Source organism: Drosophila novamexicana, unplaced genomic scaffold (assembly GCF_003285875.2).
Source record: "Drosophila novamexicana strain 15010-1031.04,08,12 unplaced genomic scaffold, DnovRS2.1 tig00000462-arrow-pilon, whole genome shotgun sequence".
Lineage (NCBI taxonomy): Eukaryota > Metazoa > Arthropoda > Insecta > Diptera > Drosophilidae > Drosophila > Drosophila novamexicana.
The window spans coordinates 4,211,273-4,227,199 of NW_020824806.1; the positions used below are offsets into that span (position 1 = coordinate 4,211,273).

At 43.7% G+C, this 15,927-nt stretch overlaps 1 protein-coding gene across 1 annotated transcript; it reads left to right on the forward strand.

Moving 5' to 3' along the window:
- The first annotated feature begins 6,946 nt into the window (after positions 1-6,946).
- Positions 6,947-15,541, forward strand: LOC115760723 (serine proteinase stubble). The gene is made up of 8 exons (XM_030702195.1): positions 6,947-7,052; positions 10,633-10,790; positions 10,864-12,400; positions 12,475-12,969; positions 14,569-14,746; positions 14,815-14,967; positions 15,027-15,298; positions 15,361-15,541. Exons 1-8 carry the CDS (start codon positions 6,947-6,949, stop codon positions 15,522-15,524), a joined length of 3,063 nt encoding a protein of 1,020 aa, XP_030558055.1. The 3' UTR covers positions 15,525-15,541.
- Positions 15,542-15,927: the final 386 nt, after the last annotated feature.

The window sequence follows — 15,927 nt, forward strand, 5'->3', positions numbered from 1 at the left end:
ATGCTCTTGGCATCCACAGCAAATAAATTCCACTTCTTTGTTGCTGCTTAGCCTGCTGTTTGCTCCTCTTGTCCAAAGCACTGGCCAACTGGCCGCAACTTGTTGCCTGCTTTTGGCTGGGCCCGGCCTCAGTTGCTGTGGAGCAGCGCCAGTGTCAAGGTCTCTCAAGTTCAAAGCGTTTGTTGTGCGTCGATTGCTTAACTTAAAATTTAAAAAAAATATATAAAAACACACACTAAACAAAAGAAAATGTTATGAGCCGCATTTTAATAATATAACCGCTAAGTAGCTGTGTGTGCCAAATGCTGTGCCATTAAGCCAAATTGATTAATTGTTTGATTGATTGATTGAGCGTGATTTATGCGTGTGTGCGCTGCTGTTGTTCTTATCGTTGTTATTCATTGATTGCAAGTGAGCTAAGCATAAACAAAAACAGAACGTTTTAAGCTGCTTAAAAAGTGCATTTACAGTATCAAAATATGTGTGTGTGTGTGTGTTTTCTGAGAACTGAAAAGCATAGCTTAATGGGCTACTGGCAGCTTAATTAGCAAAAATTGCAGGCAATTCTTATCAGCGGCCAGCATAAACAGGTATACAGAAAGACAAGCTAACAGCAGCGTTAATAAAGTTTGACTTTCTTAACCTGACGACGTGCATAAATTATAACACAAACAAACTGCGACACACACACTCGTACACACACACACACACACACACACAAGCGCATACAGCGTCGGTTAGTTGAACAAAGAATGGCGACAGGCTCTGTGAGCAACACTCATTTGCACCACACGCCAAAAACAAAAAAAAAAAAAACAAAAAAAAAAAGCAAAAAAAAAAAGAAATATATATTAAAGAAAAAGCCACCGAGAGACTCCCAAGTTAACAACTGCGCTTCGCTGTTGTTGTTGTTCTTGTTGTTGTAGCCGCTTCTTGCTATTTTAATGTGAAAGCGCTGTTAACCCCAAACTTCAGCTGTATTGCCCCGCAGCCCTCGCCCGCAACAGTCGCAGCTAGCATACAAATGCCGCCAATCAGCTGTGGCTGTGACAACAAGAGAGCAGCGAGAGAGTGTGCCAGCGTGTGTGTGTGCGTCTGACAGTGTGTACGTGTGTGTGTGGCTGTTCATTTGAATAAGCAACAGCAACAACAACAACAGCCTCCTAGCATTTGTTGTTCTCACCATTTTGTGAACTGGCCTTAATGGAAACCGTTATGCGCCAAGCTTCAACTAGCGTCGCTGCCGCAGTCGCTGCTAGCGTCGCCGTCAGCATCGCCCGGCTACGCATGCGCACATGTTGCGGCTCTCCATATGAGTGTGCGTGCGTGCGTGCGTGTGTGTGTGTGTGTGTGTGTGTGTGTGTGTGTGTGTGTGTGTGTTTGTTGCCTCTTCAGCTACTACCAATTTAGCTTAGTCGTTCTTCAGCGCTCTGTGCTGCGCAGTCGCAAAATCTCAGCAAACAGCCGCAGCGACGTCGACGGCGACTGCGACGCCAACGTTCGCGTCGGAGTTTGTCTTTGGCTTTGGCTGGCTTCAACTGGCGTGTGGATCTTTTGTATGCGCGCTTCTCTCCAGACGTGCGCAACTCAACGCGGTCTTTGGCTCCTCTTCGTGCTTCGGCAACGACTTGCTTCGCCTTACGGTTACGTCGATTCCGTCGCATCTGTGTGTGTGTGTGTGTGTGCGCGCGCGTGTGTGTGTGCGTGCGAGTGTGCCTATAGAACTTGAGTTATTGGCCTCAAATTGGCTTGGCCAGTGCGTAGCTGCATAGCAAAAAGTTCAAAAGTTTTCCCGTAAAGTAAACAAATTATAATCCTGAAACACAAAAGTTTAAACAGTTCTTTGATTTTTTTTTGGAAATATATATAATAACTATATATATCCACATTTTTTGGGCCTAAAACAAAAAGGCAGTCTGGGAAAAAGAACGCGCAAGAGGAAGCGAGAGAACACAATCAGCAACAACACACAAGCAGCGTGAGTGTCAAACAAAAGCCAAATGTGAAAAAACTCATAAAAGATATAAGAAACTAAAAAAAAGCCGCAAGAACTTTAACAGCAGACACATAATTCCAACAAAAACAAAATACAATAATAACAGTGCTGGAAGCAAATTAAAAGAAATGACCCCAAAATAGTTGACAGTGAAGTTGATCTACAGTAAAAACCCAAATAAACAAAAAGCAAGCAACAAAAAAAAAAAAGATACACGCAAGTAAATGCAAAAGATACAGACCCCAAAAAATCTTTAGATGCGCGCGCACCGTTGCTGTGTGTGCGAGTGTGTGTGTGCTTAAGTAGCTGCAGCGCACTTTCTACCACGTACAAGTCAATTAGAGGCACACACACTCATACACATGCACAATAGTTGCGCATAACTGCAACTAACTGCAACAGCAGCAGCAGGCAACAGGCAGCAAGTTGCTGCAAAACAAGAGCAGGCGCAACAACAAGTTCAAGCGCCTTGATTTTGATCAACGGCCAAAGCCAAACGAGTCCAAAGCAAAAGTTGCCTTGTGCTGCAAAATTTTTATTGAAATTCCTGTTAAAAGCAACAACAGCAACAACAGCAACAAGAACAACAAGAACAACAAGCGGCAGCTACAAGAGGCAAGTGTTTCAATTGCCGCAGCAGCAGCAGCCAACGAGACACAAGAGCAAAAACTTCTTTTTGGAACTGGTCTGCTAGCTGTTCTTGTTGTTGTTGTTGTTGTTGCTGTCGCTTGGCTTTGACTTTGGTCTAAAATGCAGAGGCTCCAACAGCTGCCACTGAGCGAACTCCCCCCATTGGCAGCAGGCAGCAGGCAGCGGCGCGCCTTTAGCATTATTTGCATTTCTGCTTATTCTGGTTTTGCCAGAGATGACGAGAGGCTCAAAAGCTGCACCAGAAGCTGTAACTGGAGCTGCAGCAGGAGATGTTGCTGCTGCTGCTGAGGTAGATGCTGCTGCTGTGATTATACGCCCCCCAGTTGCTCCGTTTAAGTCCATGTTAATTATAATAATTTGCGTGCGGCAAAAGTAATTGAGAAATTTTGTCGTTCAAGTTTGTGCCCTAAGTCTTTTGTTTGTGTGCGTGTGGCGTGGCGTGCCTTAACTTGGCTTTCTAGAGCTTACTGAACTAATGAACTCCCGCATCCCGCAGCTAGCAATAGACAGCACACAAACACAAACACACACACATATACACGCACAGTGCCAACACGTTCGAATTTCTCCAAAGCCGTTTTTGGTTAGCAGCAACAGAAATGAAAGCCAAGTTGTGGCAGCAAAAGTGGACGCACTTCTGGTTTTGATTATGTGCGCAACCAAATATCAAATGGCATAATTCTTTTGTTCGTCTGCCGCTGCTTCCTCTTCTCGTTTTATTTGGCTAATTTAATATGACAATATTATGCTTTCTGCATGCATTTCACTTTTCTTTTAAACAAATAAACATATATAGATATAATATGTATATATTCATATGGCCCCGGCGAGTGAGTGAGAAGAGCTGCCATATAAAAAGTACAATTTGTGTGGCTTTCGCTTTTATTTAAGGCAAGTGTTATTCACACACACACACACAAATGCCTTTTTATTAAAAAACAAACACACAAAATAAAAGTTCCCTCAGAAAAAAAACTTGTAATTTCACTTTTAACATGTCGAGTGGAAATAAACATCAAATTTTTATTTGCCCAAGTGGAAATTACTTAATTGTTTTCAGGCAACGCCTCCACTCTCTCACTCAGCTAAAGAAAAATAAAATCATGCAAATCATCTGTGTGTGACCCAGTTTAAAGATATTCTGCGACTCACGTGCGTCTGTCCCGCCGACTGGACGACTGGTTTATCGACGGTAGCTACAAAATTCATGTTAATTTGCACATTTCTCGAAATGGAACGCGAATACAATTACACGCATCTGATATTTATATGGCGAGTCAAGAACGTGACCCAAATACACAAATAGCCGTCCGGCCAAACACACACAATGGCTGTTGTGTGCGCTGCGATATTTGTGTGCTGTGTAGATAGCTTCAATCTTCAATCTACAAATCTCACAAATTTTGATGCTGAGCTGCAATTAGCTGCCGATTCTGGCACCTAATTAAAAGCAATCATCGTTGCTTTTCATGCGGATATATTTTATAGCTTCCGTTCTGGTTAAAGTTTAATTTTTTTTTATGCGACCGCATAAATTACATTTAATTGCGCCTAAGTTAACGCCCATTAGACAACGACGATGCTACAATAAAGAACAAGCATGCTATATAGGAGCTTGCGCAACTAGCTGTTGCCCTGGATCAAGATCAAAGGAGTTCTTGAAGTTGTTAAGTGATTAGAATAAGTAAATGACACTTAAATTCAACTATTTGTCAAAAATCAAGGCAATAACTCCAAGAATTCTGCTTGAAATTGACATGTAAAGTTTATCAGAAGAAGTTTAGAAAGTTGTCCGAAAACTACTTAGAAACTTGCCTATCGCATTCGATATCTTTAGCTGCTTACAATTTTCGGGTCTACTTCATAAATTATGATAAGAATACGATATCTGCGGCAGAGCGGAGCTAGCAATATTTTTAATTAAATTTGATAACAACAAAAATAACTTACGAGTAATTAAAATGCTTGGCAATTATTATCATACTGAGCATACTAATCGAGAATTATCGATTTTTTTCAGCCTGCCATCGATAATTATCGATTTATGTGGCAGAGCAGAGTCAAATATATTTTAATTAAATTTGATGAAAGTTTTAACTACTAATACCCGATTTAAGTGCTACAAGTCCGAACTATAAAAATTGGTTAAATTTTCGATAATTATAGATATATAGTTAGCCGCATACTACATTTTCTGAATCCTTCCTTTCTACAGGGTATTAAAGATAGCCAGGTTTATAACGCACTTGAAATTAATTAGAGTTTATTTTAATGAGAGTTGCTAGACTTTAGCTTACAACGTTTTATAGCATTATTTTCTTTTTTGCACACGCAGCCGCATGCGGTTATAAATGCCTGTAAGCTTGAGGCAACGGTTCTGGCCCAATGTCAATGACCGTATTACGCAACGCAGCCCCTTAGAACACGAACAACAGCCGCAGCCGCAGCAGCAGAAGCAGATGTTGTTGTTGTTGGCCAAAGAAAACGCTCCAAACAAACGCAGCGCGACAGGAAATTGCTCAACGCTGCAGATCGTGACGAGCGTGTGAGCAGAGCGAAAAAGAGAGAAAGGGGGAGCTTAGAGAAAGAGAGGGAGAGGGAGCATACAGCTAACTTCTAATGATGCTGCTTACGAATCAATGAAAACATCGTCGCCAAAGCCACAGCACAGCGTGTGAGCCAAATGGTGCTCATCATCAGAAGGTTGGGTCTCGGTTCGGTTCGGTTCCAGTTCCAGTTAGATTCAGACGACTCATCCCTGCCGTTTGCCCCTGCACACCGCTGGGCATTTCTTTTGTTGCGCTTTCTTTGATTGTTACAGTTTATGTCATCATATCTGTACATTTGTCATGGGCTGAAACTTTCTTCAGCCGAAGCAGCAGCACCAGCTGCAGCCGCCCATCAATTAGGCGTCTATTGAACTTTATCGCACTGAGAACCAGTTGCAAATGCTGCAACATTTGTGTCCACTCGTTTGCACCTTATACAGTTATATAAACGCTTATACAATCCATAGTTCCCTCTGATGGGATACTGCGGGCACCCATTAGCACGTTGTTGAGCGCTTTCTACGCACACACACACACACACAAGCACACACGCACACTTTTGCTTTCCATTGGGCGCTTTGGGCATGACTAAACACTCGATAACAACGACAGCAGCAGCAACAGCAACAACAATAATGCCGCCAGCAGGTGGCTGAATTACACATACGCCCAGTTCTCCCTACATTTATTTGCAATTTTAAATTTCTTCTCACTTGGTTTCTATACACTTTTTGCATTGGGTATAATCAATTCGTCATGCTGTTAACACTCACGGCACAGCAGACTTTGCTTTGTAAAGTTTCTGGTTGTGCTATGGATGATGTGTAGAAAGTACATAGTTCTGCGTTGGGAATTTAAATTCTAAAGCTTTTTAACTTGGGTTTACATTCTAAATGCTTTTCTTCGTTTTTCAATAGAGATAGTTAGAAAGGGAGAAAGAGGTGCCTTAAGACAAACCGAAGTATGATAAGATTTTACTCCTTGAGAATAGATTTAAAATTTGTCCATGCAGAAAACTATTTAAGAACTACAAAAGAAAATTAAATATCGATAGATATTACTTTGAAAAAATAATGTCGATTTTCCTAACTAAAAAAAGATATATTTTGTAAACATTTCTTAAGTTCTTTCTACAGTATTCCCTCTTATGAATGGCTCCTCTGTGTATGCCTAAATTCTTTCCCCATCTTTAATAGTCTAAGACTTCACATGCTCAGGTAAATTCTCAGCAAGTTTTCTGCACAATTGTTAGGTAACCTCTGAAGCGTAGCCTGAGTTCGTTGTGCTGTAGAAAGTCTTTCTCGCCTTCTAGAGTTTTGTTATTATTTTATGTATTTTTAACAAATTTTTTTTGCATATGCAAGTCACTCGAAGCGAACGACTTTCACCTACTTGAAGAGCTTGAGTCACCAAATGCTTCTACGCACTTGCTGTCTGAATGTTTTTGTGATGTTGCTTTTGTTGTTATATTTGCCGTGCCCATGGCTTGTGTGGTAGAAATTCCGTGTTTAGTTTTAATTTGAATACGGAAAAGGCCCGTAAAACGTTTCACATTTGCCGCAATGACTCATAAATAAAAATGTTTATTTTCCATTTGCAGATGGGCGCGTTGCAGCAGCACCAGCAAAGTTACAGATACAGATACGCAGCCACAGATACGGCAACGGCAACGACTACGTCGGGCAAAAGTAGAGCAGACAGCACAACAGAGACCGCATCGATCAACGCCAGAAGTAGCAGCCCGAACACCATGAGCAGCATCTTCATCCTGGCGCTGGGCAGTCTGCTGCTGTTGCTGCTGCTGCCCGCACTGGAAGCCAGCCCCATCTTTGTGGATAATCCCAGCTTAGCGCAGTGTAAGTAGCTAGTTTATGAAGCTGTCACCTGACAGCTTTTGGCGGGCATTTCTCTGGCATCACTCAAGATACTTGTAAAGACATCACGCAGCTGAGCCCCTGTTGACGGGTTTTCCACAGAACTCCAGCACTTTCTCTCACGTAGGCTATTAAAATGCTTTTTACTTGATTTTTTCTCTTCTCTTTTTTTTTTTTTTGGGGCGTGAACCATGATAACAATGAAATTAAATGAAGTTAAATAAAAGCGAGTGCAAGTTGTGAAAATTCTACAGCGGTTGGTACAATAAGAAACGGAATGCAAATTTTAATTAAAACATTTTATGAGAACTGGCAGATAATGAAAATTATCTTTGCTTTAATAAGATTTTGTTTTGATACATTTAAAAGGTTCCATTAAGATAACCCAAAAACTGAGAAGCTTATTATACATAAAGACAAGCAGGCAGACAACAGACAACAATTTGTTTTCCTGATCAAGAACATAAGAAGTTTATCGATTTAAAGGTAAACTCAATTAGAAAATCATCTTTATATATCACGTCCAATTGCTGTGTAGAAAGCAGCATAAGAGCAGGCACTGAATCTCAGTTTAATAGCATACAAATTTATTACCCTTTCAGCACTTACGGAAAACTAGAACTAAAACTTTTAAAACTGTTGATGGCCATGTAATTTGTGCTCGGCTCGCTCAAAGCAGCAGCTTCGGTAGCTAGCTAAACAAAAAGTCCATCAAATTTGATTGCCAAAATATAAGCGAAAGACTCAAGACACAAACTTGTTCTTTGACTTGAATGGTCAGAAGTTGCGAGCTAAAGCTGCTCTCATGTGGCGTCTCAAATGAAAGTAATCAAAATTAATGATGCACAGCGACAGCGACAGGCGTTGCGCATTGAGCATGGTTTAATTGGGTCACAGCCATTAAGAATCAAATTTGGATACGATTAGCACTTCCTCTGGCCGGGGATGCCATAAGTCATGTGTTAGCAGCAACAGCTGTCAATTTGTTGACAACAATGAGCAACGCTTGAGGCAGTTACAATCGCTGTCGCAGCATCCGCAGCTCAGAGCTCGCGAGAGTTTTGTTGGGAAATAAAACTACACAACTTTCTTGGCTGAAAAGCAAACACTGAGCCAAAACTGGCAATGCCGGCAAACGGCCAAACGTCAGCGAGCAAAAGCAATTGAGGTCAACCATCAAAGAATGTTGCCATAAAAATGAGCCACCAGCGCAGCCGCAAGAAAGCGTGTGCCAGACAACAACAACAACAGCAACAACAACAATGGCCGTTGGCAGTGGCTGCGCTAAGGTGGCAAGCATTTCATTTTTATGACTTGCGACTGGACCAAAGCTGACCAACAGGCAATAACAACAATACAAACAACAACAACAGACACAATAACAATAAAAAAGAATATACATATTTTGTACTTGCCTCTATAGACAACAAGATGCCGCGCAGAAAGCGGAAAGTAAATTGACGCCAAGTGAAAGGGAAATAAATATAAAAACAATGCCAGCCCATGAACTCATTCTCAGCGCTCTGGTCAGCACTCTAACACTAACGCCCCATGCCGGCCACGCCTTGGCTTGAGGTCATGACGCGCCTGACCCAATTTCCAATATATAGACGCCACGATCAAGTCGCCCACAAAAGTGTGGCTCGCAGCAGCGTCGCATTCGCATGCCAAAAACGAATATCCGACATTGCAATGCGGGTCTCGGACCACGCTGGGCCACGCTGCTCTGGCTGGCTAGCTGGCTGTTTTGTAGGCAGTCAGTGTGCTTGGCGAGTGGCTAGCGAAACATATGCTAAGCTGTTGACCCAAAAAGCCACTAAACGAAATGCAAACACAGAACCAGGCGAAGAACAAGAGGAAGAAAATGAAGAAGCCAACCCGAAGAAAAAGCTGAGACGTTGACGCCAACGCCAACGCGAACGCCAGACGCTGACGCTGACGCTGCGCTGGGTCTATGAAACGTGACAAAGTTTAGACTACAGAAATTTAATCAGAAGTGTGTGTGTGTGTGTGAGTGCCGGCATTCGATTTTTCGGTGCTGTCTGTGCTTTTTGTTGGGTTCTTGGCCACGGTTCGTGTCTTAAGTCATTTGTTTTGCGCTGGCTCAAACAATATATCAGCATTTCGTGTTAATTGCATAACCAATAAACTCTTGTATACATCAGCTTTACAGTTAAAGTTCAATAAACGCAAAGCACACACACACACACACAAGCACAGATGGGGCTTCTGATTTAACATTGAACTACGAGTAAATCGCACGAAATTTATACTCCATGTAACTTGCGCTTAACACGTTGCCTGTGACACGGCAGCTACCGCTGCGCTGTTAATTTATGAACGCGCGAAGTGCAAACATACAAAAGGTTCTTTACAGGCGGCGCCGAGTTTGCTGCTTAAGTCTTTCGTTTGGGGCAACGCACTCACTCACTCACTCTCTGCCTCTCTCTCTCTGTATGTGTCGCCTGCAATTACATAAGTTCAAAGACTGAACGCACGACAAACTGGGCTCCATTACAAAATATGGCCCCAGCGCACACAATGTTGATGCTTAAAGAGGCAATTCATAAATAAATAAAAAGAATAAAAAGAATAATAATAATAATGCTACTGTTGCCAATGTTGTTGCTGCTGTTGTTGTTGTTGTTGCTGTTGCCGTGTTGCCTCATCGGGCTCAGGCGGACGCCCTTCAGCAAGCTTCATGCCGCTGCTTTTTATGGCCTGTTGAAGCGGCTGCCGCTAGCTGTTGTTGTTGTTGTTGTTGTTGCCACTTCTTTTTCACTTGTGTTAACTGTTTGAATAACGGTAAACGTCTGCCTCAAATTGGCGTACAAATTGAAGGCGTTAATCGCCCCAACAAACGGAAATGGTGTGGAGCATCAGAATAGCAATAAGAATACGGAGCAAAGCGCAGAGCAATTGTCGTACTGTTAAGCGTACACAGAGAGAAAAATGTAACTAACACAAATAAAAAAAATCATTTTAACGTAGATGAATAATTATTATATGAAAAAATATTTATTTAAGTGCTGAGTTGCAGTGAATAGTTTCTTCTGTCATAGTGTACGCTAGAAAAAAGTACGAAAACACCAACACCAAACACCAATACAATTGAACAAGTAAAACAAAACATAGTAAGGTCGAGAAAATGGGCTCTAATAAATCAGATTAAGTATTCAGATTAATAGCTTCACAACTGAACACTGTATGTTGAATATAACCCTGACAACATTTCTCGTGAAGAGACTAAATATATTGGGGATAAATTGTGTATTTAAAAAAGAAAATAAAGTACCTAGAGCCGCAAAAGCAAAAATCTTCAAAATAATGATGATATATGTGTATGTCATATATTTAATTAAGATCAATACACTTGTTCCTAGAACTTCATTAATAGTTGAAAGCAAGAAAAAATTAATTTATTTACATTCATTTTTTTTTCTTAATTATTTGGTATATATTTATTTTGCCCTTCATTCATCCCATCCCTTAGCGCACACTTTCACATTACTATTATCAGCCGAGCCTGTATTCATTTAAATTTTCGTTTATTCACCCACAGTTCAATCCGGTCGCAACATACGCCACCTGCCCTGCATAGTGCGCAAGTCGGGACGCTCGGGTGTCTGCATGTTTGCCATCGACTGCATCAAGCAGAATGGCACCCATTTGGGCACCTGCATTGATCGCTTCTATTTTGGCTCGTGCTGTGCGCTCAAGGTAAGCTCCCATCTGCAACCAGTTTTATAATCTATTTTTTGTGTACTAATTATAAACCAATCTCCATCCGCAGGAGGAGGCTTCGCTGTTTGCGCCGGAGATAAGCGACAATAGCATCGATCAGAATACGATTTCACATTTCTCTCACGAATCCACCACGTTGCCTACGAGTGCACTTTTCAAGCTAACCACCGAGAGCAGCACCACGCATAACCACAATTATCAGCAGCAGCAAAACACCGCCAGCGAGCTGCTCAAAAATGTGACTCAAAGCTATTTGAGCAGCATGAAGCCGGTGCGCACCACCACCACCAGCAGCAGCAGCAGCAGCAGCGGCAGTCAAGCAACAAGCCACTCGCCTAGCTCTACGCGTCGCCCCACCACCGCGCACACCACCCACAAGCACTCACATTTTGTGGTGCGCACCACAGTCAAACCCAGCGCAGCACCAACGCTGATAACCACCGTTAAGCCACCGCGCCGTCGCACCACCACAACACGTCCAGTGCTAACCACCGTGCCAGCGCTTGAGCAGCGCATTGAGACCACGACGGTGCCCAGCAAGTTTGTCACTTTCCAGATTGTGGAGACAACCACGCCAACAGCCACCGAACCCACCAATCGCTTGCCCGAGACAACCACCAGGCGGCACACCAGGCCCACCGCTAGCAGCAGCAGCAGCAGCAGCAGCAGCTCAGCAGCTGCTAAGACAACAAGCAGAACAACAACAACCACCAAAGCGCCAACCACAACCACAACAACAACAAGGTCGACAACGACGACGTCGACGACAACGCCACGTCCCACACCACCGCTGCGCACCACCACGCCAAAGCCACACAAGCCGCAGTCTAGCAGACGGCCAGCGCCTGTCAAGAAGCCAGCAGCAGCAAACACCACAACAACAACAACTGCAACGCGCAAGCCCAGCGACAGCAGCAGCAGCAGCACAGCAACAACATTGCCCGCTCGCAAGCCAGCTAATAGCACCACCAGCACAACAACAACAGCCACAGTAGCTACTGCTAGCCAGAGTCATAAAACTCCGGCAGCAGCAACAACGAGCAGCAAGCTGCCGGAAAGAACAACGCTGGCGCCCAGACCAAAGCCACAGCCAACGGGCGAGATTGTCAAGGTGCCAGCATTGCTGGCGGACGCCGGCAGCACAACAACCGCAGCAACAAGTACGCGTAGACCAACAACAAGCACCAGCAGCACAGCAACAACAACAGCGCCCAAAAAGCAAACCAGCAGCAGCAGCAGCACAACAACAACAACCACAACAAGCACGCCCAAGCCCACGCGCCGGCATACAACGAAAACAACAAGCACCACAGCAGCACCGCCAACAACAACAACAACAACTGCTGCAACGCTGCTCACAACCGAAGCGCCCAAATTGCAGACAAAACCAACAGCACCAACAACAACAACAGCAGCAGCAGCAACAGTTGGTGGCACCACCAAAAAACCTGGCCTGATCACCTGGACAGACGTTGAAGCGGAGCCCATTACAAATGCGACCATTAGCAGCGATTGGCAGCCGGGACAATCCGCAGATTGGGTGCCATTGCCCACTTTGTTGCCGGAGTTGTACAACAAGACGACAGGTAAGTGGTTGTTGCACCGTGTATAAGCAATGGGACTAGCTGCAAGGTAAACATGAATCCAATTCTAATTGCAGCAACGCCCAGCGCCACAGACAAGGTGGTTATCTCGGTGGCCACCAGCGTCAGCACCAGCAGCGGCGATTCGAAGCCGGGTCAGAGTCAAATGCATGAGCAGACAATGGTAACCAGCAAGCCGCATAGAACCACAAAACCGCCTATAACCTCCAGCAGCAGCAGCAGGCCAACAGCAACAACTGCAGCAGCCACAACAACAACAACAACCACAAGAACAACTGTAACAAGCAAAACCACAGAGGCACCACCAACAAAAACAACAGCAAAAACAACAACCACAACTGAACGCTTGGAATTAGCATCCTCAACGTCGTCTTACACAGATTCAAGCACCGAGTTGAGCGGCAGTGGCAGCAGCAGCACCACCAGCACCACCACCACCACAACGGATTACAGCGGTGAGGATCTGAACCAGACAACAACAACAATCGATGCAGCTGGAAATACAACCGTAGCGCCTGCGACTGGCTTGGAGGGCGTCGATTACAGGGAAGGTGAGTGCAACGCGTTGCTTCTTCATTGATGCAGAAGGCAAAATAAAACATAAAGAAACGAACTGAGAATAGCTAAGTAGATAGATAGTCGAAGACTGTATGCCCTTTCCTTTGAATATTTATATTATTGCTTAATTTAAGCAAAATGTTTTTAGCAAGAGCATCGACAGTTCCTATTTATCAGTCAGGCTCAGGGAATGATTTTGCTTCCAGAACTCTATTGAGGTGGGATAAGAACTATGGCTAGGACCTATTATATAAAAGTTGGTGGTAAAGTTAAAAAATTCACTTAAAATTTAAATGCCGAACGACATAAATGTTACATGAAATAGGTTTAATAAATCGAACTAGTTTTAACACTTTTTATTAGCCTGGATAGCAGAAAGGACTACTTTTTCATTGAAATATATAGAACTTGTTAAATACGCTATATTTCAAAAAGCAGATTAGTATATTGCTTTACATAGCTAGAACTTTTTTAAAACACAAAAAAAAAAAAATACTGAATTAAACTAGATATTTACATTTTAAACATGATATATTAAAAAAGAAAATAGGATAGTGTATTTAGTGCATTCAAACAGATTTCTCAACCAAACTAAATTCCATCACGACATACATATGATATATCAAATTTAAGATAACAACAATTTTCTAGATAATTTAAACTTGACCATAGGTAACAAATACTTATTCAGTAGAAAACGTAACATTCCTGCTTACATAGTTGATGTACCCAAAGCAAGTATTTAGGTTGCATACAAAAAAAAAAGGATGAAAAAAAAAGAAACTTGTTTGCTGCAGAGCGAAGAAATCTATTAATATACCAGACTTTGGCCATAAGACAAAGATGCGTGGCCATTAAATTCAATTTGAAGGCTGAACATTGGCCTTGAGCAAGAACTTTGTGTCTGACTGTCTGTGCAGAGCGCGAATGATACTCGACTCCTCTTGCGATGGATGCTGCACGGGAGCAGCTGCAGCAGCATCATCGTGTGTCTAGAAAGCTAAGCGCGGCTTTTACTGCCACAAAGACAACAGCAACATCAACAACAACAACACGTAGAAAAAGAACTCATGTCCATAGCAATTTTTACAGCAATAATTTACAATAATGACTGGCGTTGCGGTCATTGTGCCGCCTGGGTCACGTTGTCTGCTGCGCTTATCGTGCTTGCTTAGTCGATTGTCCGATCTGTTGCCCCACACCCCACCACAGCTCCTCCTGGGGCCTGTGGGCAAAAAATGAGTCAGGGAGTTGTTGCCTGTTGCCTGTTGCCCGTTGGCGAGGCCCGTTGACCGATTTGCGAGCAACTGCAATATCTTGATGCACGAAACGTACGACGCAGCCATAAAGTAGGCCGTTGACTGCTGGCCAAAGTCAAGGCCTGGCCAAGACCAAGGCGAAGACGAAGACCAAGACATGGCCAAAGCATATTACATTTCTTGGCTGGACTCTTGGGATGACTGAGTGCCTGTTGTAGTGATTAAAATGTTTAAAAGGCTTTTGTGGCCATTACTTTAATTGTGACCTGCTCGCCTATTAAATGCCGCCCTTCTGCCCTTTTTTTGTTTTTGCTTTTTTTTCGTTGTCCGCAGTCTGCGGCCGTCGCATGTTCCCCGAGCCGCGCATCGTTGGCGGCGCAAACGCCGCCTTTGGACGCTGGCCCTGGCAGATATCGCTACGTCAATGGCGCACCTCCACCTATCTGCACAAATGCGGCGCGGCGCTGTTGAACGAGAACTGGGCAATCACTGCAGCGCATTGTGTTGACAAGTAAGTGGCCCGTCAGAGAGCTGGCTAAAAGCGAACTGTTGCCTAACACCCACTCTCGTGTCTTACAGTGTGCCTCCCTCCGATCTGCTGTTGCGCCTGGGCGAATACGATCTGGCCGAGGAAGAGGAACCCTATGGCTTCCAGGAGCGACGCGTGCAAATTGTGGCCTCACATCCGCAGTTCGATCCGCGCACCTTCGAATACGACTTGGCGCTGCTCAGGTGAGTGTGCACACACATATATATATATATATAATTACAATTCTTGCTGCCTTCTGCAGATTCTATGAGCCCGTGGTATTCCAACCAAATATCATACCCGTTTGTGTGCCCGACAACGATGAGAACTTTATTGGGCAAACAGCCTTTGTCACCGGCTGGGGTCGTCTTTACGAGGATGGACCGCTGCCCAGCGTGCTGCAGGAGGTCGCTGTGCCTGTCATCAACAACACCATCTGCGAATCGATGTACCGCTCCGCGGGCTACATTGAGCACATACCGCACATATTCATCTGTGCCGGCTGGAAGAAGGGCGGCTACGATTCGTGCGAAGGTGCGCTTTGTAATTCATATTTGATTTATGACGCGGGCTAATTGCATTTAACCGATTCACAGGTGATTCTGGTGGGCCCATGGTGCTGCAGCGTGAGTCGGATAAACGCTTTCATCTGGGCGGCGTCATATCCTGGGGCATTGGCTGTGCGGAGGCCAATCAGCCGGGCGTTTATACGCGCATCTCCGAGTTCCGAGACTGGATCAATCAGATTTTACAGTTTTAGTCGCATCGTAGTCTTCGGCTGTGTATTATGCCTAATCCTTAGTGAATGCCCAGCACCGCAAACGATCAAAAACTAGAACTCGTGCTTTGGTTATGGCCACACGCTCACAGACAATTCATGGAGTTTTGCGCATAACCCAAGCAACGATTTCAGTTAACATTTACCCACAACTCTTACTCCTACCGCCCCTTTCCCCCTGATCCACCTGCACACACAGCACAGCAATGAGAAAAACAAAAATCACAAGAAATTCCATTGTCATTATGTTAATTTTAAAGAAATGCTTAGTTTAAATCATAATTTACAAAAGAAAAGACAAACCCTATTCATGATGATGATGATGATAATGAGGATGTAACGTATTAAAACGATTTGTCTCTTAATTTATTTTCCCCCACATTTG